General features: G+C 47.7%; 1 protein-coding gene and 1 long non-coding RNA gene across 2 annotated transcripts in view; one reads left to right on the top strand and one right to left on the bottom strand.

The window, feature by feature from the left end:
* Asic2 (acid sensing ion channel subunit 2) overlaps nt 1-2,189 on the bottom strand; it is a 1,035,978-nt gene extending 1,033,789 nt beyond the window's left edge. Inside the window, exon 1 of the mRNA XM_034505874.2 lies at nt 1,429-2,189. Within this exon, the coding sequence (XP_034361765.1) occupies nt 1,429-1,983 (555 nt within the window). The 5' untranslated portion in view covers nt 1,984-2,189. The remainder of the gene's footprint in view (nt 1-1,428) is intronic.
* Nucleotides 2,069-17,022, top strand: LOC143442730 (uncharacterized). The gene is made up of 3 exons (XR_013111148.1): nt 2,069-2,155; nt 4,053-4,135; nt 5,047-17,022. It is a non-coding gene; the product is annotated as an uncharacterized LOC143442730 (long non-coding RNA).
* The last annotated feature ends 4,074 nt before the right edge of the window (nt 17,023-21,096 follow it).

The raw sequence follows: 21,096 nt of genomic DNA, 5'->3' as shown, positions 1-21,096 counted from the left end.
CAGCCAACAAGCAAGTGCAAAGGCTGAAGGCAGAGACTGGCTAGAGCATAAAGAGAACCTCGGAGTGAGAGGCAGGTGGCCCTGAGAGGGGGTGGGAAGGGCTGCACTATGGGAAAGGGAGGGAAGGTCTTAATGAGGCAGAGCCCCCAGACAAGTGCTGACGACACAGTCCAGTTCTCTCGATGATTGCTGCACCTGCCATCCCCAAGTTGTCACTGTATTTTGGCTCAAGATTCTGAGTCCCTGGTGCTCTCCTTCCCCTACCCCAGGAAGCTATGGGGAAAGAAGACACAGCAAAATGCAGGAGGGTCCCACAGTTCCTGATACCCCAGACTTGCCTGGCAGTGTGGAAGAGCTGGCAGCTGCTGTCTGACCTGTTACACCAAGTTTTACCTAGCAGTCTGCTAATTGGGATAAGAACCCTAGCGGCAACAGATCTGCTCCCATCCTTCCCTCTCAGCCCCCTCTGGCAAACTCATCCTGAACATGAGCCACATCCCCTCCTCTTTACTCAACTCCACACTCCCCTCCAGGCTTTCCAATCCCACAGCTGCTCACCCCCTCCTCCTCACTCCCTCCTCCCGCACCCACGTTGTGAAGCAATTGTACACAGAGAAAACGAGCCTTCGAGTTTCAAGCTAGAGCGCTCAGACAAGCCAGCCTCGGGGACCACCTCATCACGTCTGTCTTCTCTCTGTCCATCCTATAAAGGAGCCTCTACCTGACTGTCCTTACTGCCATAGCACCATGGACAGTTCCGTGGCTTCACCCTGCCTGCAGAAAGATCAGATGGAGCCTCTGGAGGCTCTTTCCTCTCCACACATTTCAGGCAAGAAAAGGAAGGAAAGAACCTTCCACACCTCTGCAGCATCACCTGCTTGGTGAGCTCCCATGGACACGGGAGTCATTCAGACTGTCTGTGGCCACACACCCCCTCCTGTGACAGCTTTAACTCCAGCCCAGCCCACACGATGCAGAGCCTGATGCCACTTCCGAGCACAGATAGAGGGGAGAGAGAGAAGAAAGGGAGAGGGAGAAGAGAGAGAAAGAGAGAGGAGAGGCTGCCATCTCACCAATGACAAGCTGTTCCTGTCACACGGTTCAGACATCAAGCATCCTGGACAATGGATAACCCAGGCCTCTTCCCTCTGACTGGGAGAAAGCCTAACTCAGCACACCTTAGGGGAGTGACCCCCAACAGCAAACCCCCTGTAGCTCTCCAACCTGAAAGGACCACAGTACTCCATCTGACAGGTAACCTTTTCTACAAACAGGTCCAACAACTTGTACCAGCTACCCTCTTGGCCTTCAGCTGGGTCTCCGCCCTCTCTCCTGCATAGCAGAGATACCAAGACAAACAGAAGGCGGCCAGCGCACCACTTCTACTGAAGAGTGAGCACAAGAGCAAACGGAAAGCCAAGTACTCACTGTGGTGAAGTCTTGATGCCCACACTCCTGCCCCTTGAACTTGCAATAGAGCAACATATCCTTCAGGTCATGGCCTACTCGGTGCAGGAACTCCAGCATGCTGAACTGCTTCGGTTTGTAGTGTTTGAAGTTGGCCTTCTGTCGGAGGGCCTCCAGCACCGTGGGATCTGCCAGATGCTGGTCAGGAATCTGCAAGTTGACATCCAACAGGGCCAGCAACTCCCCAGCGTGGTACAAGTCGTTGGTGGTAAGCCTGGAGAACCGGAAGCCATTGAGGTTGCAGAGGGTCACAGCTGGGAAGACCAGGCTCTGGGCCACCACTTCATCTACCTTGGTAACATGCTGATAAGAGAAATAGTAGGACACCCTCTCCGAGCTCTCCACCAGCAGCAGGCCCAGGGATCCCACGAAGGCCACTGCCCAAAGCACACGCCGGATGGTCAACGGCCCATACACGAAGATGTGGCGGATGCCATGGAGAGTGGAGGTATTGGCGAAGATCTGGATGCTGGAAGGTTGCAGGCTGCCCTCGCTGGGGCTCTCCTTGAGGTCCATCGGGACCCTGTGCAGTTCTGCAACTGGCTTCAGGTTGATCAAATCTCAGGGAAGAGTTCCCAGTCCTCTGAATTCTGCTTAAACCTTGGCATTCAAAGCAGAGATCCGCCAGGCAAGCATCAGGCCAGACACTGGGAGTTTATCCTGAGAGCCTGGCCGCACGCTGACAGGGGTGAGTGTTTATATAAAACCCATTCAAACTCTAGCTCCTGATTTTTTCCAGGCGATAAGGAGGGCTGGTTTTATTTAGGGAGACACCAAGGTGATGTGGAAGGGATGTGGGTGGGAAGGGAGCGCTTAGCCAATGGAAATAAAGTCCTCCCCCCTACACACGCCACTAGAGACAAGATTAAAAGCGAGAGCGAGGGAGAAAATGCTTAAAACAAGTCGCTGAGCAGCTCGGATCCTGTTAACCAGCGCATAATGCCCCGTGTTAAGCATGGGGGGATGTCAGCACAGCCACGCTGATGCAGTGCGGTGGGGCGCCGCGGCGCAGCATCCTAGCAGCCAACATGCTTAGCTTCTTCCCGAGGATGTATGGGACCTTGGCCGCTGTTTTTCGCCGGCCTCCATCCTTCCTTTCTCTTCTTTTCCGGCACTCCTTTGGGGACAGAATTCCAATTGTGGGCTGCGACTGCCGCCTGGGAGAGGACGCTGCGCTCCGCCTCCGAGTGGAGAAGCAGGGATGTGGGAGCTTCTGTGAGCTCCGTGCTTCCAGCCTCCGGAGAAAGAGGAAGACCGTTGAGCTCAGAAAGAGCCCGTCTCCCTGGCCTGAAAGGCTGCTAGGAGAAGGGGAGGCTTGTGCGGGAAGCAGAACGGATAGGGGCTGGGGACATGAAGAAAGTTTTTAGCCTTTTTTTTTCTGCTGGGGGTCTTTTACTCCAGGTAATGAGCTACTCCCAGAGGAAGGAGAACTTAACCCCCTATCGCCAAGGATGGCAGGAAAGTGGATACTTAACTGCATGTGGCTAGTGAGATGCTGGCAAGGGTTTTGCACCAATGTGGGCTTCAGGGTCACATCCATGTGGGGTCTCTACGGGAGAGATGATGAAAACGAAGGGAGCAATTTTAAAACCACAGGGTCTCCCTCTGCAGGCTGGAGGAGAACACTCCAGAGTAGAGAGAAGCCCTTCTAGAGATAGAAAAATCAGTATGCCCATAGGAGCCAGAGAGAGAGAGAGAGAGAGAGAGAGAGAGAGAGAGAGAGAGAGAGAGAGAGAGAGAGAGAGAGAGAAAGCAACAAGTATCCCCCCACCCCCATATGTCTGTCAGGACTTTTTGTGTTTAACAAAGGAAGACAGCTGGGTGCCCTGTAGGACTGGTTTAATTCCATTCCGTTTGAGGGGTGTGTGTGTGTGTGTGTGTGTGTGTGTGTGTGTGTGTGTGTGTGTGTGTGTTCTGTCCCGGGATTTGCCAGATGGAATCACAGCTGGAGCTGTAGGTAAGAGAATGGGCTCTCTCTCCATCTTCCACCTCCTGCTTCCTGAAAATCCTTTGTAAGTCAGGCCCCTGCTGGCTGATAGGTGTGGTTTGCTTGCCTGCCCCTTGCCAAGGATCAAGTGGCTGGCATCTGGGATAAATTCTCATCAGGGTGAAAGGAATTGAAAGTTAGAGTAGCCAACTTGAGCCACTTGGCCAATCTGGGACAGAGCCACATGGAGGCAAGTGTCTTGGAGAGCAAAACTGGCATCTCCAGGATATGCTAGGCTTAAGAAGGTGGGGAAAAAGGTGGCTTAGATCATGCTCTTCTACGCTGATGGCTATTCTGAGATGGTGTTCTCGCCCATCCAGCCTCCTGCTAAGCCAGATCCACTGTGATAGTTCCCAGAAAGCAGACTGAAGTGACGTGTGTGGAACATGACCTTGGTAGTTTATCAGTCAGGAAGGTTATGACTTGACAGAAGACAAATGACCAAGACTTGGGGCGGGGGGGGGGGGGGGGGGGAGGGTGTTGTGCCTTTGCTAACCCAGAGTCCTGGCCTCAACAGGGCATAGGCTTGTAAACCAGAGAGACCAAAACCAAGTCTACATGGCAAGTGAATATTCTTGATTTTATCGCCATTGTACAGATGAGAAAACTCAGGCCTGCCACAATGAACTGCTGTGTCCAAATCACAGGACCAGTGAAGTGAGAACTGGGGCTCCATCCTGGGTATGTTCACCTCTGAAGCAAGTTCTTAAAAGTAGACCCAAATTTCTCCATCCCAAATTTAGGAAAGGATTTCCACCTTCCTGCCCCTGCGCTATCTCTCTGTATGTCACACACAGACCACTTCCTCACATGTGTAAATGGCCTCCCTGCTTTCTCTGGGTTAAATGATACTCCTGTGAGACCGCCTTTGTGCTTTTACAATCTAGGCTTCTCATACAGAATACTCCCCAACTCCCTGATTCTTCTCACCACCTCTGGCTCATCATTCTAATTAATAAGCGTGTTCCCCTTTAACTGTTCCAGACACTATGTTGGTTTGGGGAAAACAAGGAGAATAAAATACACATTTTACTGTTGATCAGCCTCATGGCTCAGGGAAGTGAAGGCGGTGACAGACACACAGCGCTGTGCAACATCAACAATGGGTATAATTTCTCCCACATTCTGCCCCCTCCCCACCAACCATTACTCATGTTAAGCTCTGTCACCTCCCCTCTTCTTCTCCTGGAGTCAGTTTCTTTGTGTTCAGACACATTTTCTCAGACGTGCAGAGATGGACCCTACAATAGATCTTGTCACTCCACCACAATATAAGCCCATTCGTGGTTCCTTCACCCCCATATCAGACTGGGGGCCACGGCATGACGGGGCAGGGTGCTGTGATACAGTCATGCAGACCTAGGACTTTGTGCCTCCCGTCTGCTCTGCCTCCTCCAGCTCTGTGACCTTGGAGGAAGTGCCTAATGGGCTCTGAACTTTGATTTCCCCTCCTCCATAGTAATGGAGCTTTGGAATGGCAAATGGATGAGATTAAGCTATGGGGCTTTTATACAAGCCACGCACTTAGCGGTTAGCACTCTTGGTCAATGCTGGGAGGAGGTGTTTTGTTGATGTTTGGTATTCCCTTTCAGGTGACTGGAGAACAATTTAAAGCTCACCAGGCTCTTATTTGCATATCTGGAATCCAAGGTCAAACATACACTGCCTTCTCTTCTGCTTTCTATGCCCGGCCCAAAGATGACCTCAGGGTCTTCTTAACTCCTGCAAACGGGCTAGGCCCTTTTGGATGGGTGGAAGACCAGAGGATAAAGGCACTAATGGTGGCTTTCATCGCAAGTCAGTGGGCTCTAATGCTGGGCTTTCTCGTGGATCTGTCAAATGTCAGGAGCACCACTGAACCCATTTTGCAGAAGAACCCAAGAAGAGAGAGAAGGGTTACTTGGCCTATGGTCTCATTGCTGATAACCTGAACAACAGACAGTCAAACTCAGAAAAGTCTGAGCTGGAAGATGCAGCCCACAGACCTGCACAGGATGCCAATGCATGCCACTGAAGCACTAGTGCAGAACTGGAGAACCAGAGATGGACAGTGTTTTTAAAGAGATACCACCGTACCATTCTCCCTCATAGCTAGTTACTCAGTAAGATGGCTAATAAAATGTTTCTGCATGGCTCTTGTTAAGGGCCCTCTTTAGATGGTAAGAATCTTTTGTAATTAACACTGTGGTTTATGCACAAACATTAGATGTTGTCTGATTCTTTAAAATGCTTTTGTAGAGCTCAGTTGTTAAACATTTGCAGCACCAATCAGATCCCCCATTACCTTTTTCTTAGCTCTGGGGCATGTGCAGGGTCTTTCTAGGCATTCAAGCATCAGTTTTAGAGTACGTCTACTTGGCCCAGTTTTTTAGGTGCTGCCCTAATTGTGTATAATTATGGTCTTTTTGTGCACTTCACAGCTAAACATTAGAAAAAATTCCAGATAAATTCATGTGAAAATTAGGCAATTTAACCCCCTACTAGCCCATATGCCTAGAGTTTTGCTATGGAAAATGTGTTTATTTGCTTAAAAACAAATAGATGGATGCATTTATGAATTTCTCTCTGTTGCTGCTCTAAGGTACCAGGAGGGGGCGCTCTCTTCTGATCTTGGGGACTCTAGGGTCTGCCCTAAATGTGACTCCCTTGGAGGCTTCTAGGCAGAGTGCAATTTCTCTTACTCCTGAAGAGAGGGGAAGGCAGAGTTAGACAGGGTGGGCCCTGTAATCAGCTCCAAAGCTAATTTGCTACTTAACATGTACTAGATACTGGCGGCTGCTGCCATCACCCATAATTAGAAAAAAAAAATGCCTTCTTTTCTAACAGGCAGATGGAATTATTAGTTCAAACTCCCATGTCTTCCTTGTGCAACTTTCCCTCCCGGTTCCTCGCTGCAGTGAGAAAGGTTAACCGGAGCATAGCCCTGCCGCAGACTGGTTTATAAACAAACTCTTACGACAACAAGTCTTATTTCTTCTTTTCAGCAAACTTTTAGCAAATAATTCTCTATGAGGGGCATACCAGGGAGAGATGTGAAGCAAAGCCATGCATTTCATGATTCCTTTCTACTATATATTTATTCGTTTTATGCACATGGATGTTTTGCTTGTATATATGTGTACCTGTACAACACGACATGTATGTGTCTGGTGTCTTTGGAAGCAAGAAGAGGGTGTCAGATCTCCTAGGACTGGAGTCACAGATGGCTGTGGACATCCATGTGGGTGCTGAGAATCAAATCTTAACTCCTAACGAGTAATTTCTTTAAAATCGTATTTATTGTTGCTTGCTCTCCAGGTGAAAACTAGAGAAACCTTTTTTGAAAGACTGGACCCATGGGATATGGTTGTCAATTGGCCTGACCCCGGGATAGGTTTAATTTGCTGCTCTGCCTTAAGGAAACCAGAGAACATCTCTTTGTTGTTTTCTTCATGTGTGCTCACTCATTCCTCGAACCTCCTGTTGTTGTTGTTGTTGCTGTTGCTGCTGCTGCTGCTGCTGCTGCTGCTGCTGCTATTTGACACTGGCCTTGACCAAATCATAAATACCCAGTTAATGGGATTAAAAATGAGCTGGAATCAGGGATTCTGGTCATTAACCCCATGTCACCATCTGCTAGAGTACGATGAGGGTAGGGCCAGGAGCACTGCGGATCACCTGGCACTTGTCAGGCACACAGCCCTACCATCTTCCCCTCCCGTTCGACTTTTCAGTTTCAGGGCCTGTAGAGCTGAGGCCCTGTGAGGCTGGCTGCCCTTGTAGGTAGTGAAAGGCAGCTTAAGACATCACGCAAGACCAGCTGTGTGGGCCTGAAAGAGGCTTTTCCTGTTTGCCAGCCCTGCCAAACTGCTCTGTGGCGTTTCATGCCACATTTCCGTCTGCCTAGAAAGACCCTGCCAGTCTGGTTCACCTCTGCCCCCTCCCCTTGCTGCTTGGCTGGTTGAGGGCCACATATTGCAACAGGTTGTAGGAATTCATGAATCAGTAGACACGGGATGAATTCGCTCCTCTCTATTGTCAAGGCTACAGAAGTGAGGATTCTTCCATTCCTAGGGACCTGGGGCCTGTCCTGAGGAAGGAAAGGTTCTTCCAACCATGATTCTGTTCCTTACTGCTCCCAGAGACTCAGCTGATGTCACTGAACTGGAAAATGCATGTTGTAGGGCCAGGCACACTGGTTATCTCCTCATCTGTGCACATGAGTTGGTGTAGGTGAGAGCTGGGGCTACCGAGGAACTGAAACTGCCTGTCTGCCTCCCCAGGGAGCAATCTCACCTTCTCTGCACCCTGCATGCCTGAATGAACACCCAAGGCTTCTTTGCAAGCCCCTTTCCACTCCCCTGCCCTGGCCACCCTAACCACAGGCTGGTGAGAGCAAAATAAATAATAAATAAATAAACCATGTAAACAGGAGGAGATGGGTACTCAATAAATGCCAGCTACTGTGAAAACTGCAATGTAATTCACAACTTCAAACTGTGCCTTGCCCTTCAGGCACTTTTTTAATAACCAAAAATCAGTTTCGAATGCATCTTTGCCTTGTAGTATGGAATTAGTACTTTTAACTCTGATTTTGTTTACTTTAACGAGACACATCTCCCTGTAACTGGACTCACATGGGCAGGCTGACTTCCTCTAGTCTCAAAGGAGGCTTTTGGACCGTGTCTGACCATGGCCACTTTGATCCTGAAAGCCTTTAATCTAGAGCGCCCGCTTAAAGATATCTTCACTCATGTAAAGCAAGCTTCAGCAGTAGGGAGGTACCCGCACCAGGAGGCCCTGGTTTCTGATCTGATTTCAGGTCCCTTCACTGGGGAAGTGAGAGTCTATCCCACTCTTTGCTGTCCTCTCTCTGGCTTGTGTCTCAAAGCTTCTTTCCTTCATACTCTGTACAGATCCTCTTCTAGTCTGCTTCTGCTCTTCTGTCCCCTGGGAAGAAAGTAGAAGAAATAAATCATGGCTATTTGCTTTCTCTCGGCCACTCAGTCCCTGGAGCAAATTGCTTCACGCACAAGGGGGAAGGAAAAATTGCACAGGCAGGTCTGAAGTCAACCATCCACAGCAGGCTTTCAACAAAAACTTTATTGCTACCACCTTGGCTGTAGGTGAGCCGGCATTGTGTATAGCAGAGAGGTGGTGTGGAATCAGCTTCTACCGCTCTGAGTGGAGCTGCCTCTCCCCCTTGTGTTCTGCATGTGGGGTTGCAGCATCCGTCGGCTGAGCATCCTCTTGGCAGCCATAACTCTGCAGCACCTCAGCTACTCCTGCACCTGTGTCCCACCCTGCCTGCCATTTTTATTCATCGCTCTGCACCCTGAAACGCCCACAAGCATACCCAAGTCAGAAAGCACAGAGTCCCTGCATTCATTTGGGTCCTGTATCTCCCGTGAAAGTAGTTGTGTGTTCGTTTTCTATTCATGTATTCTCTAGTTGTTTCAAACTGCCAAGTGAAAACAATGTAATGAAATGAGAATTTAAGAAAGCAGAGGTCAGGACTGAGAGGGAGAAAGGAGAACTGCATCTCTGTTAGGCTCTTTTCTGTACATCAACATGACTCCCATTTCGAATTCATAACATGGTAATAAAGATGCTACATGGGAATGTGGCTCTGTGTACCATCTAGAGAGCAGTAGGGCTCCAGGAAGTAAAGACAAAACAAAACAAAACTGAAAAACCAAACAAACCCAAAAGCATGATCGCAGTTTTCATGAGGATTTTTCACTTAGTAGATGAGGCACTGGCTAGCATCTCTTTTCTGTACATACTTGATGACATACTCAGACATTAACGAGTCTGACTTCCATAGCAGAAGGAGCTGTGGGCTCAGAGAACCGAAGGACCCTAAGCTCCAGTTAACTCATTCCATTCCAGATTCCAGGTTGTTTGCACACTGCTGCTGTCCTACTCAACTCCACCCAAAGCTGCTCCACAGAGCTTTGATTTGAGAATGTTTGTGCACACAGCTCTGGGGAGCGGAAGCCTATAAAACCAACAGGAAGGATTGGGGAGGGAGAATTTGCCAGCTCCATGACCAGGTCAGAGATGACACTCTTCTTTCCATGACATCCCTGTGTCTGTCACAATAATAGGAGTCCCAGTTAAAGAGCAAGGTTAGGGTCCTGGGAGGGACATAACCACCCCATCCTTTCTTTGTACAGATAGATGCACGTGGTTGTGTGTCCTTGCTTTTGTGTCTGATGAAGTGATTGAGTTAGTAAGGACCTATAGCTTATTAATTTGGGTCTGAATCCTTTGCTAGAGCAGTGTGGCAAGAGACCAGTGAGTGAAGGACATCCTCTCATTGTTCAATACACTGTGTCCACAGGGCTGTTCCTTTCAGGAGCCACGACATTGAGATGCCATGCTTCATTCTCTGTAGGTCAGATCCCATGGAGGGATGGAAATCTCTGTGCATCAGGAGGTACACATCCCGGAGCCATGGACACAGCTTCCCTTATTACTGGCAAGCAGGCCTGTCTTAAAGGGGCAAGGTAATGAGACCACAGTCCCAACATTTGTGTGAGTGTGAACTTCAGATACAAGTCTAAGTCAGGCTGCTTCCCTGTGCCTTTGGAGGCCTGGGGTGTGTCTGTAAGGGTACAGGGCCTGGGGACAGAAATCAGTTAACATCCAGGACCCAACACACAACTGCTCATGCTACATGAATCATGCTACTTAACTTGCATTGCTTTGTTCATCTGTAAGATGAGGACAGTATCAGCTCCAATATCAAAGGATGGGTAGGTATAAGTAGCTAACATGGGAAAACCACTAAGTATCTAATCAAAGTTCTGTCCATGACAGATGCCATTAGCACCACCACCATTATAGTTACTATTCTTGTGAAAGGAAGGCTTGGATGAGCTCTACCCTGTGCACTTGTGAACTCTCTTGATTCCCCACCATACGTCCATGCAAACTGGGGAGGGCACAGCTATGAATCCAGTACAAACATGAGATCTCGGGGTGGTGGGGGTTAAAGATTTGTAAATCAAGGTCCATCTGGGTGCCAGGGGATAAGAACAGGGGTCTCATTCACAATCAGTTTCCACCATAACTGAGATGGGTGGGAAAACATTGTTTTGGACATTTGCCTCTTACAAAGCAACGCTGATGTATCAAATGCTCTGCTAGGACATAATGCTCCTTGAGACATGTTTGCAAACCCGAGTCCAGCTTACCTGTATCTAGTTGGATTTCTGTTTTCTCCCAGGGGCAATAGGATGCCTGCAGGCTCTTGCAGATATTTGGGGATGACCTTTAGAGGTTCTGAAAATAGTTGCCCTCATAAGGTCTGACACAAAGATGGCCACTCATTTTCAGTGTGTTTTGTGAGAGTTAGAGATCATACGAGAGGTCTCATTACCCCATCACTCCTCAGTGCCTCTTACTAGAGCCCCGCCCTCCCTGAACGCTAGACTCCTATAACTATGTATTTCTACCACCCCATAACCACACTCAGAAGCCAAGCTGCCACCTCTGTGGTAGGACTAATTTCTCTGAAGGTGATGGAATATGTCCCTTGTGTGGCTACAGCATGAAAGCATGAGAGAAACAAGAGAAGAGTCAGGCACATGCTTTGCATGCAAGGAGCTGTCAGCTGGGTGAGCAAAACCAGTCTATGAAACTTGAGGTCAGGTGTGTAGTGGAGCTATACCTGAGCAAGAATGAGGAAACTCAGAGTAGAAGAAACATCGGCTATACTGTCCCCATGCTGTGAGTGACAGTAGAGTGGTCTGTCATTGTGTCCAGACATCACCAGCTCCATTCAAGGATGACATTCAGGTGCCGATAACTGTGTATCCATTTGTAGCATGTGATTCAGTGAGAATTTCCCTACCTCAGCTCTACTGATACTTTGGGCTGGCCAAGTCTTTGGTACAGGGGATACTGTGAGGAGTTTCACAGCACCCCCTCATGCTGCAAATAACAACAGTATTCACACCTTACTGCCTCAGTTGTACCAATAAAAAGTATTCCCTGAAGGCAGCATCATCACCAGCTGGAAACCACTGAGGCAATGAACCTGCGCATAGCCTAGGGCTGGATGTATAATTATTATTCATAGTACACAGCTATCTCTTCTCTATTTGAGGTGCAAGTAGATTAAACCCCAGGTTTAAGGCCATATATCAAGGATGGGCTGGGAAGGGTTGATATATTTCACATTTCACAAGCTTGTTGTGCTCCTGCTTCGTCTGAGGATGTTCAGTGAGCTCACAGGTACTGGGCTGGAAAACGGCTCAGTTGGTAAAGTACTTAGTGTGCAAGCATGAGGGCCCAAGTTCTACTCCCCAGAACACACATAAAGAGCTGGGCATGGTGGTACGAGCTTATCATCTCAGATCTTAGTAGATGTAGGGAGGTAGGTCCCCTAGGTTTCTCTGGCATCTAGCCAAGCTGCATTGGTAAGTTCTAGGCCAGTAAGAAACCTGGCTCAATAAACAAGGTGGGTGAGTCCTGAGGAATGATTATCCAGGTTGACCTCTGGCCTCTCCATATATGCATGTACACCTATACTTGCGTGTGTGCGTGTGCACACACACACACACACACACACACACACACATACACACCCCACAGTCCATAGAAAGAAAGATGGACTCTTGCCAATGGCAATCCCTGGCAAGGATCGTTCCCTCTGAGTCACACAACCATCTTTCCCTGCAGGCCCCCACCCACATTTTATAAATGAGCATGCTAAGACCTGAACTAATAGGAGAAGATCACCCCAAGTTACAGAGCAGGCAGACTGCCAGAGGCTAGACTTGGATCCACATCTTGTCAGGCTGCTCTCTGAGTCGAGTCAACACTGATTAAATGATGGGAAGCAAGCAGGCGACTTAATAAAAAAATGCAAATCCAGGATGATGGATATATTTAGGAGGATGAATTATTATGTGGTGGTATAAAAATAGATCAGAGGAGAGCACGTGGACTTGACAGCATGGCTGTGTGAGAGACGGGAGGTTCTCAGGAAGAGCACCAGCGACATTTCATTAACTTTGCTGGGAAAACATGGAGAGGCTGTCACCTGAAAACACAACATTCACGGTAGCTCTTAAAGGAACAGTGCATGCTGTCCTACCAGGAGGAGGTGGACTCTTGGTGGGCAGCTCCCATTCTCAGTATGGATGTGTAGGTTCTCTGGCTATCATGCCATTGACATGATTTGTAGGGTCCTTCTTCACTTAGATGGATCTCATGTAAATAAGTAAATCCATCTACAATGTAAACTAACCATATACAACACTGTGCAGTTATTCTGTACATTTTTTAGCAAGAGATCTGTTCAGGCTAATCGTGGTTGTCACCTGGACTACATCTGGAATCCACTAATCTCCGGGCAGCAGAGCATGCCTGTGAGGGATTTTCTTGACTGATCATTAGTGGTGGCCAGACCCTCACTAAATCTGAGCCACACTTTCTGGTAGCAGCCCAGGACATGAAAGAAGGAAGCTTATGCTTATGCTTATGCTTTTTGCCTTCCAGCTTATCTACCCTGTTACTAAGACATTCCTCTGCTATTATTAGAAACTACTTCTTCAGGATTCCAATATAGACTAAAGACCAGAAGCTCTTTGGGAATCCTCCAGGACTTCAGCACCAGTTTGGAATTGCTGAGACATTTAGTCTGGTGGACTGAAAAAGTACCTAGTCATTGGTCTTTCCATTATAAGGCAGTTGTTGATGGACTGCCTGAACCATAGGCTGTAAGCCTATCTAGTAAGTCCACTCTACGTGTGTGTGTGTGTGTGTGTGTGTGTGTGTGTGTGTGAAATAGATAGATAGATAGATAGATAGATAGATAGATAGATAGATAGATAGATAGATAGATAGATAGATGATAGATAGATCTATCTATTTGATCAGATCTTTTCCCTTAAAGAACCCCAACAATCACAGGGATTAGGTTTAACAAGGACAACAAATAATATATACATGGCTCATCTGCTGTGGGGATGAGCTTCAGACAAGAGTCAAGCAACACTGAGTCACTCTTTACCCTGTGCCTTCTGAGGTCTCAAGTATTCATGGGAAAGAGAGCAAGAACCATGGTATGAGATGAGTATAAATCCTGAACCCAACAAAACCAGCTTGTTTACTTGAAGCCTGATGTATAACTTGACTATAGCGTCATTTGTTCACCTGGAAAGTGGACAGTAACAGTTGCTACCTCAAGGGGCTGATAGACCACATGCTGAGTGGACATGCATAAGGCACATAAAGAACTAGCTAAGAGACCTTTGGTAGCTAGGCTGGGGCCATAGCTCTGTCTGTAGATGGCTTGCCTGAACATTTATGAAACCTAGGGTGTAGTGGGTGGTTTTGATGTTAAGGTCTTGTTCTCCAGTTGGTTCTTGATCTCTTAGTAAAGATGTCAGGGGCCAATTGCTGGGTGGAAGAAAAGAGGCATGACTTCCAGTTCCTGGGGGAGGTGAAGAGACGCATGGGTAGGAAAGGAGATTTTGCCTTGCTTGGGGGGAGGGGGTGGACAAAAGGTGACCAGCCATGTGAGATCGCAGGCAGAATGGCCATAGGCCACTTCTCCAGGAGGGAGGTTAGTGTGTTGAGCTAGGACTTAAGGTAACTGAGCAACTGAAGCTGAGGGCAGGTTGAGAGGTGCTAAGCTAAGATTATTGGGAAGGGCATGCTAGCAGTGGGAGAGTAGTAGTACCCAGCAATTGACCCAATAAGGTGGGTTGAAATTCAGCAATGTGTGTGTGTCTGTGTTTTTCATCCGCAGGTCCAGTATTCTCTGAGTAGAGGCTGATGGCGTGGCCCATTCCTGGAGCTTAAAGTGGGGTAGCAAAAGCTACATGCTACACTAGGGTTCTAGCCCCAGCAGCACATATACTGAAGAGTGGTGCCATATGCATGTAATCCCAGCATTCCAGGGGTGGAGGCAGGAGGATTAGAAGATCAAGGTCATCTCTGGCCACATAGCAAGGTCAAAGCCTGGGATAAAAACATGTAGTGACTGTAAAACAGCACCCTTACAGTTCCTACTGTGGTCAAAAGGAGAGCCAGGTGATTAGAACTCACACCTTATGGGCCTATGATCTTCCCTGTCTTAGCTCCATGCCAAATGGCAAGAGTATAGTTAGTCTGGAATCAGGAAATGACCAAGGGGATTTAAATATTCATGGGGAGGGGGGGACCTAAGATCCCAGGAGACAAAAGAAAACTCAACAGGTGGTTTCAGGGCCATTTTCCTGAGATAGATGGGGACACTGCTATGAACATTACGCCTTCCTAAGCACTGAAGGTCTTCCAGGCCACAAAGTGCTGATTCTGTACCCCCTCTGCTATGTGGGAATACCACAAGAAAATAGTCTTTGATCTAAAAACCTGTATTTCCTGAAGCTGGTGGTAGCTCAGTAGCTAATGCACCTACAGGCGTGAGGACACAAATTTAATTTCTAGAAGCCACACTAAAATAATAAATAAACAAATGCAAAATTTGGCATGCTGGAGTGTGCTCCTAATCCTAGCAGACCCTGTGGGGGAGGGGGCGCGTTGGGGGGAAAGCTCTCTGGCCAGCCAACCTAGCCTGCTTGCTAAGTCTCAGGCTAGTGAGAGACTCAGAAAGCAAGACAGCTCCCAAGCAATGACCCATGGCTTCCACACCCATGAGCACATATGTGCACCTGCACACACACACACACATGCACATACAGGACCCAAAAGTTGTGTCAACTTAGTCAGAAAGGACACATTCTGCCTTCTTAGAGGATGAGCATTTCGATTTCAGAACAAACAGCCATCATGTGCTCCCTGGGGTTCGGTTAATTCATATCCACTTTCTCTTGAAGGTCAACAGTCTGGTAGATCTCGTGATGCTCCCATGAGAGTCAAGGCACCTGAGAACCATGGGCGGGAAGTCTCTAGCTTGTGGCTTTCATGGAGTCCCAGAGTTAGGAAGTAGTCCTGGGCCTCAGAGTCACACCTGTGAGAACCACTGATATGGTGGCCAGAATGATGGAGAAGATCTAAGACAAAGAGCACCACTGTTTGTCTGAGCAGGAAATGATAAAACTCCAGGTCCTTTTTCTGTCCTGCACTGGCTTACAGTGTGAATTACTACAGCAAAAGCCCCAGTTACATGGAGACACAACCCATGTTTGTCGAATTAGTGAATGAGGCTGAAAGCAAACCCTAATTGTGCCTCTTAATTTTCCAAAATAGTCCCCCATTATAGTCCTTCATGGGACTTTAGCAACACTCATTCAGAAACAGAGACCCCTTTAACTGAGGACAAAGTCAGGCCTACAGTGTCAGAATGCCCATCTCTTCTTCAGAATTGGTTTACTAACTTCTCAGCTCACTGAAGACAGGGAATGTGCAGGCTTGCATCTGGAAAAAAAAAAAAACCAACAAAACAAACTTTATAATCAGACAGGCTCAAAGCTAAGAAAGGAAAACAGTGGCTTCAAATCAATGGATCCAAGGCATGTCACATACATACATATACACATACATACATACATACATACATACATACTTTCTCTTTCATTCCCTGATTTTCCCCCTTGTCCCAGGCCTCCTGGGCAACAAGTACATAAAACAGTCCTAGTCATTGAGGTTCAGTGTAACCAGGGCTCCTGGACAGACAAGCTGACGATGGTCACATACTCTGATACTTCAAGGTATCAGAGACAGGCCCTTGAAAACAATAAAACTCAACAACAGCCTTCTTTATCTTTCTTGCCAAAGTGGATGAGGAACTGCCAGTAATTATGCTGGAGCCCTTGCCGCAATGCCTGCTTCCAGAGCTACAGCTGCGCTCCAGAGAGATCATTAGTCGGTGTGCACATGCTATTGAGGGCAGTGGTGTCATCGTCAGTTGAAGATGCCTCAGTCAAGTGTGAGAGCCGGAAATGGAGGTCAAAATAATTAACCTCCTGTGATTTTTGGCGGAGCTCCTTGCAAAATCAGCCATGTGCATCTCATATTTCAGCAGAAACAATATAACCATTTGTTCACAAGCCTCTCTCCCTCTCCCTCCCTCCCTCCCTCCCTCCCTCACCTTTCCCACTTTCTGTCTCCCAGTCCATCTCGTTGGCTAGTTCTTCTGTACCCCCTTCCCACCCTAACAGCAGGCTGTCGTAACTCACTGCACCCATGGGCATCACCGGCTGTGACTTAGTGCTCTCACCCATTGCTATCACACTGACGCTCTGCAGAACAACAGGATGTGGTCCCCTTTCAGTTCACTCACACTTACCTGCGCCAGGCAGGAGTCATGGCCAAAGCATCCAAGGTCCACTTTACTCAAGGAACACTCCTATCTGGCCGATGACAGCATTGCAAGGGGCCAGCCTGGGGTTGGAAGTTGGCTATTTTCTGTTGGAGAAGAGTCCTTGAAGAGTCCTTGTGCAGACAGGAGCTAAGGGTATTTGTCAAGTTGTGAGGAACAAGTTGCCTAACCTATGATGTACCCATTAGAGTGTGGGGTTTATGAGCCTTCATTCTGTTCCCCCATCCAACCAGCCATCCTTTTCATCCAACAATGTACGTGTATTCTCCACTGTGTGCATTTTGTAACTGGTGTGAACCATTGTATTAATTAAAGATGTCATTATAGCCCTACATTTTTGTGACTTTTGAACGAAGCGCTCCAAGACTGCACTCTAACTAGCACAAATCTCAGGATCTTCTTCACTGTTGACCTTAATTTAGTTTTCCTTCTTCTCATCCTCAATGCTGGTCCAAGGACCTCCTCCCAGGCGCTCCAGCTTTTGAGTATCAAGGCTCTTTACACTCTAAGTGCAATATTCCCCGCTACCACCAGAGGTCGCTGTTGAGAACGTTCTCATGTAAGTGTGTGGACAAGGAGCCTAGTCTGAACGGTAGCTGCTAAGATCATTGCAGGGGACAAGTTCCCCAAGTACAGTAGTAGTATTAGACCTAGTGTTAGGCCCGACAGTTGTCCAGTCCTCAGTGTAGCCATCTTGTCCTTCTCAGAGACATTCAGAGGATTTTCCTGAACATTGCAGCTGTGTCTCACCTTTAGTTATTAAAACCACGATGCAAAGCAAAGTGTCTGCCTTGCAGAAGCTCGTGATCTAGAGAAGATTTGCTACACCCCTACTTCATTCCAAGTACGGTAAAAACTCACTCTACTTCTGAGAAATCCCAGGCAACTGAGAAGATGCCCAAAAGGACTTATGAAGGGTATGGTAACCCTGAGCTGTCATAAACAGTTTTCAGCCACCACCTCCACCCTTACCCCCCCACACACACCTCCATTCCACTATCCATCACCCATCAGATCACAAGACTCTCATCCTCACTTACAGAAAGACAAAGCCCGTGAGTTAAGTAGGAGAGGATGAATTTCAAAGTTAGTCCCCTTCCCCACCCCTCTACACCCCACATTATTTGTGAACCATTGCTTTTCCACCCCCACCCCTCCCCACATTATTTGAGAACCACTGCAGAATTTGGGGTGTGAAGGCACTGGCACATCAAGGACAAACATCCCTTGTTTTCTAGTAGATTCATATTGAAAACACAAGGTGTGAAACTGCGCCGTGTGCCTTGGTTTCCCTGACAGAGAGCTGTGGCAGGGGCATGGCCATGACTGTAGTGCTCCGGATGCAGGATCATGGAGGGAGAGCAACTCTGGGGATATGTAATACAGTGGCTGGGACTGAACAACTCTTAAAATATGAGTAAATTGTTTCTAGCAGTTTATACTCTTGGTTTGACTCATAATTTAACCTTGAATATAGTTTTCAAAAATCATTTAGTCCCCAAAGCCTTCATCTCTAGCACTGATTAGCCATGATGCAGAACGCAGGGAGTTCATACATTTATCTCTGAGGAGGCACATCATGATCTATTCCCTCTGCACTAAGGGAAGAGAGCTCCCTTACAGGCATTGCACTGAGCACTGTGGGATTTGATGCTAGACAGACCCAGACTTCTCTCCTCAAGGAGCTTCATGTCTAATGACAGGAGAGGACAAGAAAACAGGCACCAAATTGGGCTGTCTGGTTGCAGAGGGCCTTGTGCATGACAGACTCCACCACGAGAGCTTCCCAACTAGCCACCCATTTATTCCCTGAGATAGCCCAGTGAAGGCAGTTGCTGTGGTTTGAACATGAAATGTCTCACATACATTCGTGCATTTTGAACACTTACCACCCCACCCCACCCCATCAGTGGTGCTGTTTTGGAAGGTTCTGGAATATTCGTGAGATAGTGCCACACTGGAGGAAGTGGTTCACTGGGAGTTTCTACAACAGGTCTGGACTTCCTGTCTGCAGTTCTACTTCCTGATTGCTATGTAATATGATTACCTACCCCATGTTCTTGCAGTCAAGCCTTCCAAACCATGATAGACAGCTACAATAAGAACTACCCTAAGGTCCTTCTTCCATAAGCTGTTTTTGGTAGGGTATTTTCATTGGCAATGAGGAAAACAACTAATACAGACAGGGTGCTGCCTTTACTTGGCCTGTGAAGAACCTGAAGGTCAAAACTCCAGAGAAAGAAAATATACATCACTCTTGAGTGTGAGTAGCTAGTATTCCTGCCTCTTGCCCCCTAATCTCTTGGCCAGTAGCAAAGGAAAAGTACAATTTCTCCTGACTAGGTACCCCCTCCCTGTCCTCTGCTAGTGTGATGGGAAGAAACTCAGAGAGGGCCTGTCAGGAAAGCCAGGAGACATGTGGGTCCACAGGGTTATGGTAGGAAGCTGAGACAGAGTCCATCTGGTGCAGACCTCTTTGACACAACGTGAATCACTGGGACTTAGGACTGGCATCCAAAGCCTTGAGGTCTCCAAGTGAATACCTGTTCCTTACACTGCTGCCTCCACTTTCGGGATGCGCCCCTTACAACCTTGGTAAAACTCGGCAGAATTGTACATCACAGCCTCTGCACTTACCTAGCCCATCTGGTTCCTCCATATCTCCCCAAGCCAGGATTCAATGAAACGGGCGAAACTCCTGGGTTGCCATGGAGATGGCAAGGATACATGTAACTGGAAGCAAGAACGAGAGAAGTTGATCATGCAGCTTCCCCGGGGTGACTCTGGATCATGTTCTCCAATTACCCTTCGCATCTGGAGTCAGTGATTTTCCTGGCTTTCGCAGAAAACTCCGAGGCTTTGAATTTCCTCATCCCGGCCAGCAGGTAGCCTCATTTTCACTCAGGTCTGCCACGGGCCCTTTACACGGAGCAAGTCAGTTACCCTCTCTCCTCATTTGTTTTGTGAGCTAGTAATTCTGAAACACCTGGTGAACAAGAGCAAGAATCCTATTTTCAGCGATTACAAAAAACCATTTAGCCTATGTAATAAAGTCATACCAGGGCTTTGGTTGGCCAGATATATATATCCACCTAACATCTTCCTATAGAAAGAGTAGAAGGTTGTAAGCAGCATCTGAGGAGTCATAGTGACAACAGCTCTTGGAGCTGGGAGATGGTTCAGCCAATAAGGTACCTCCCACACAAACATGAGGATCTGAGTTAGGACCCTCAGCATCCACATAAGAAGCCAGGTGCTGCTACACATCAGTGATCTCAACCCTAGGAAGGTGGAGACAGACTGATTCCCTGGATCAGCCAATCAAGTCAAAGTGACGAGCTGCTAGAGGGATCTGTCTCAATAAGTAAAGCCGAGCAACTGAGAAAGACACCCAACATCGACTTGCATGCACATGCGCACCACACACATCAACCTCTACACACATGCGCACCACACATAACATCAACCTCTATGTACATGCGCACTACACACCTACCTTCTCAAGGACCTGTGAACACACAAGCACCAACAATCCTTTATGGCTTCCCGGGCTGAGTATAAGAACCATGATTGGGATAGAGAGAGAAGATAAGCTGGCATCTCCAGGCCAGGCCAGCCCTGGACAAAACGTGAACAGCTATGTCCCTTCCTCCATTCTAGTTATATATATATTTAGTAACTGTCTTCAGACACGCCAGAAGAGGGCATCAGATCCCATTACAGATGGTTGTGAGCCACCACGTGGACGCTGGGATTGAACTCAGATCCTCTGGAAGAGCAGTCAGTGCTCTTAACCACTGAGCCATCTCTCCAGCCCTTTCCACTATAGTTCTTGTTTCTTCCATTTCTGACATTTAGGGGCATCGAGATATGGGTTACTGAGAGACATTTCTAGAAGGTAACAGAGGTCTCCACAGAAAAGCAGCCTTGACTTGAGCTCTGAAAGCTACAGCAGGGGAACAGTCCTTCCCATACTTTCTTCCAAGGCTCAGAAGTGCCTCTTTCCTGTACCGGGTGTTAATCCCAAACTCCCTGATCATACATTTAAACTGTTTGCTTAATTGTCCGACTCTTAATTAGGTGTGTAATTGGGGAGTCTGAGACAATGTGTAAATGAGCAAACAGTCCCCAAACTTCATTTCTGTTACTGCCTCCAACTTCCTCCCACAGACACAGGAGCCAAGCTGGTGGCTTTGCTCTGCAATCATTTCTTTTCCTGGCTCATTTTCTAATCCAAACATTTGAGGGTAGAGTATCTGGGTCCTTATTTAAGCCATCAACTGGAAAGCAGTCATTGTCCCGACACCTCAGCGAAGCACAGGTATAAATAAGAAACAGAATGGGTGCCCGTGCAAACAGGACAAAAGACGTCTCTGTGGGA

This window comes from Arvicanthis niloticus, chromosome 6 (genome assembly GCF_011762505.2).
Source record: "Arvicanthis niloticus isolate mArvNil1 chromosome 6, mArvNil1.pat.X, whole genome shotgun sequence".
NCBI lineage: Eukaryota > Metazoa > Chordata > Mammalia > Rodentia > Muridae > Arvicanthis > Arvicanthis niloticus.
This window is presented reverse-complemented; position numbering and strand designations above follow the sequence as displayed.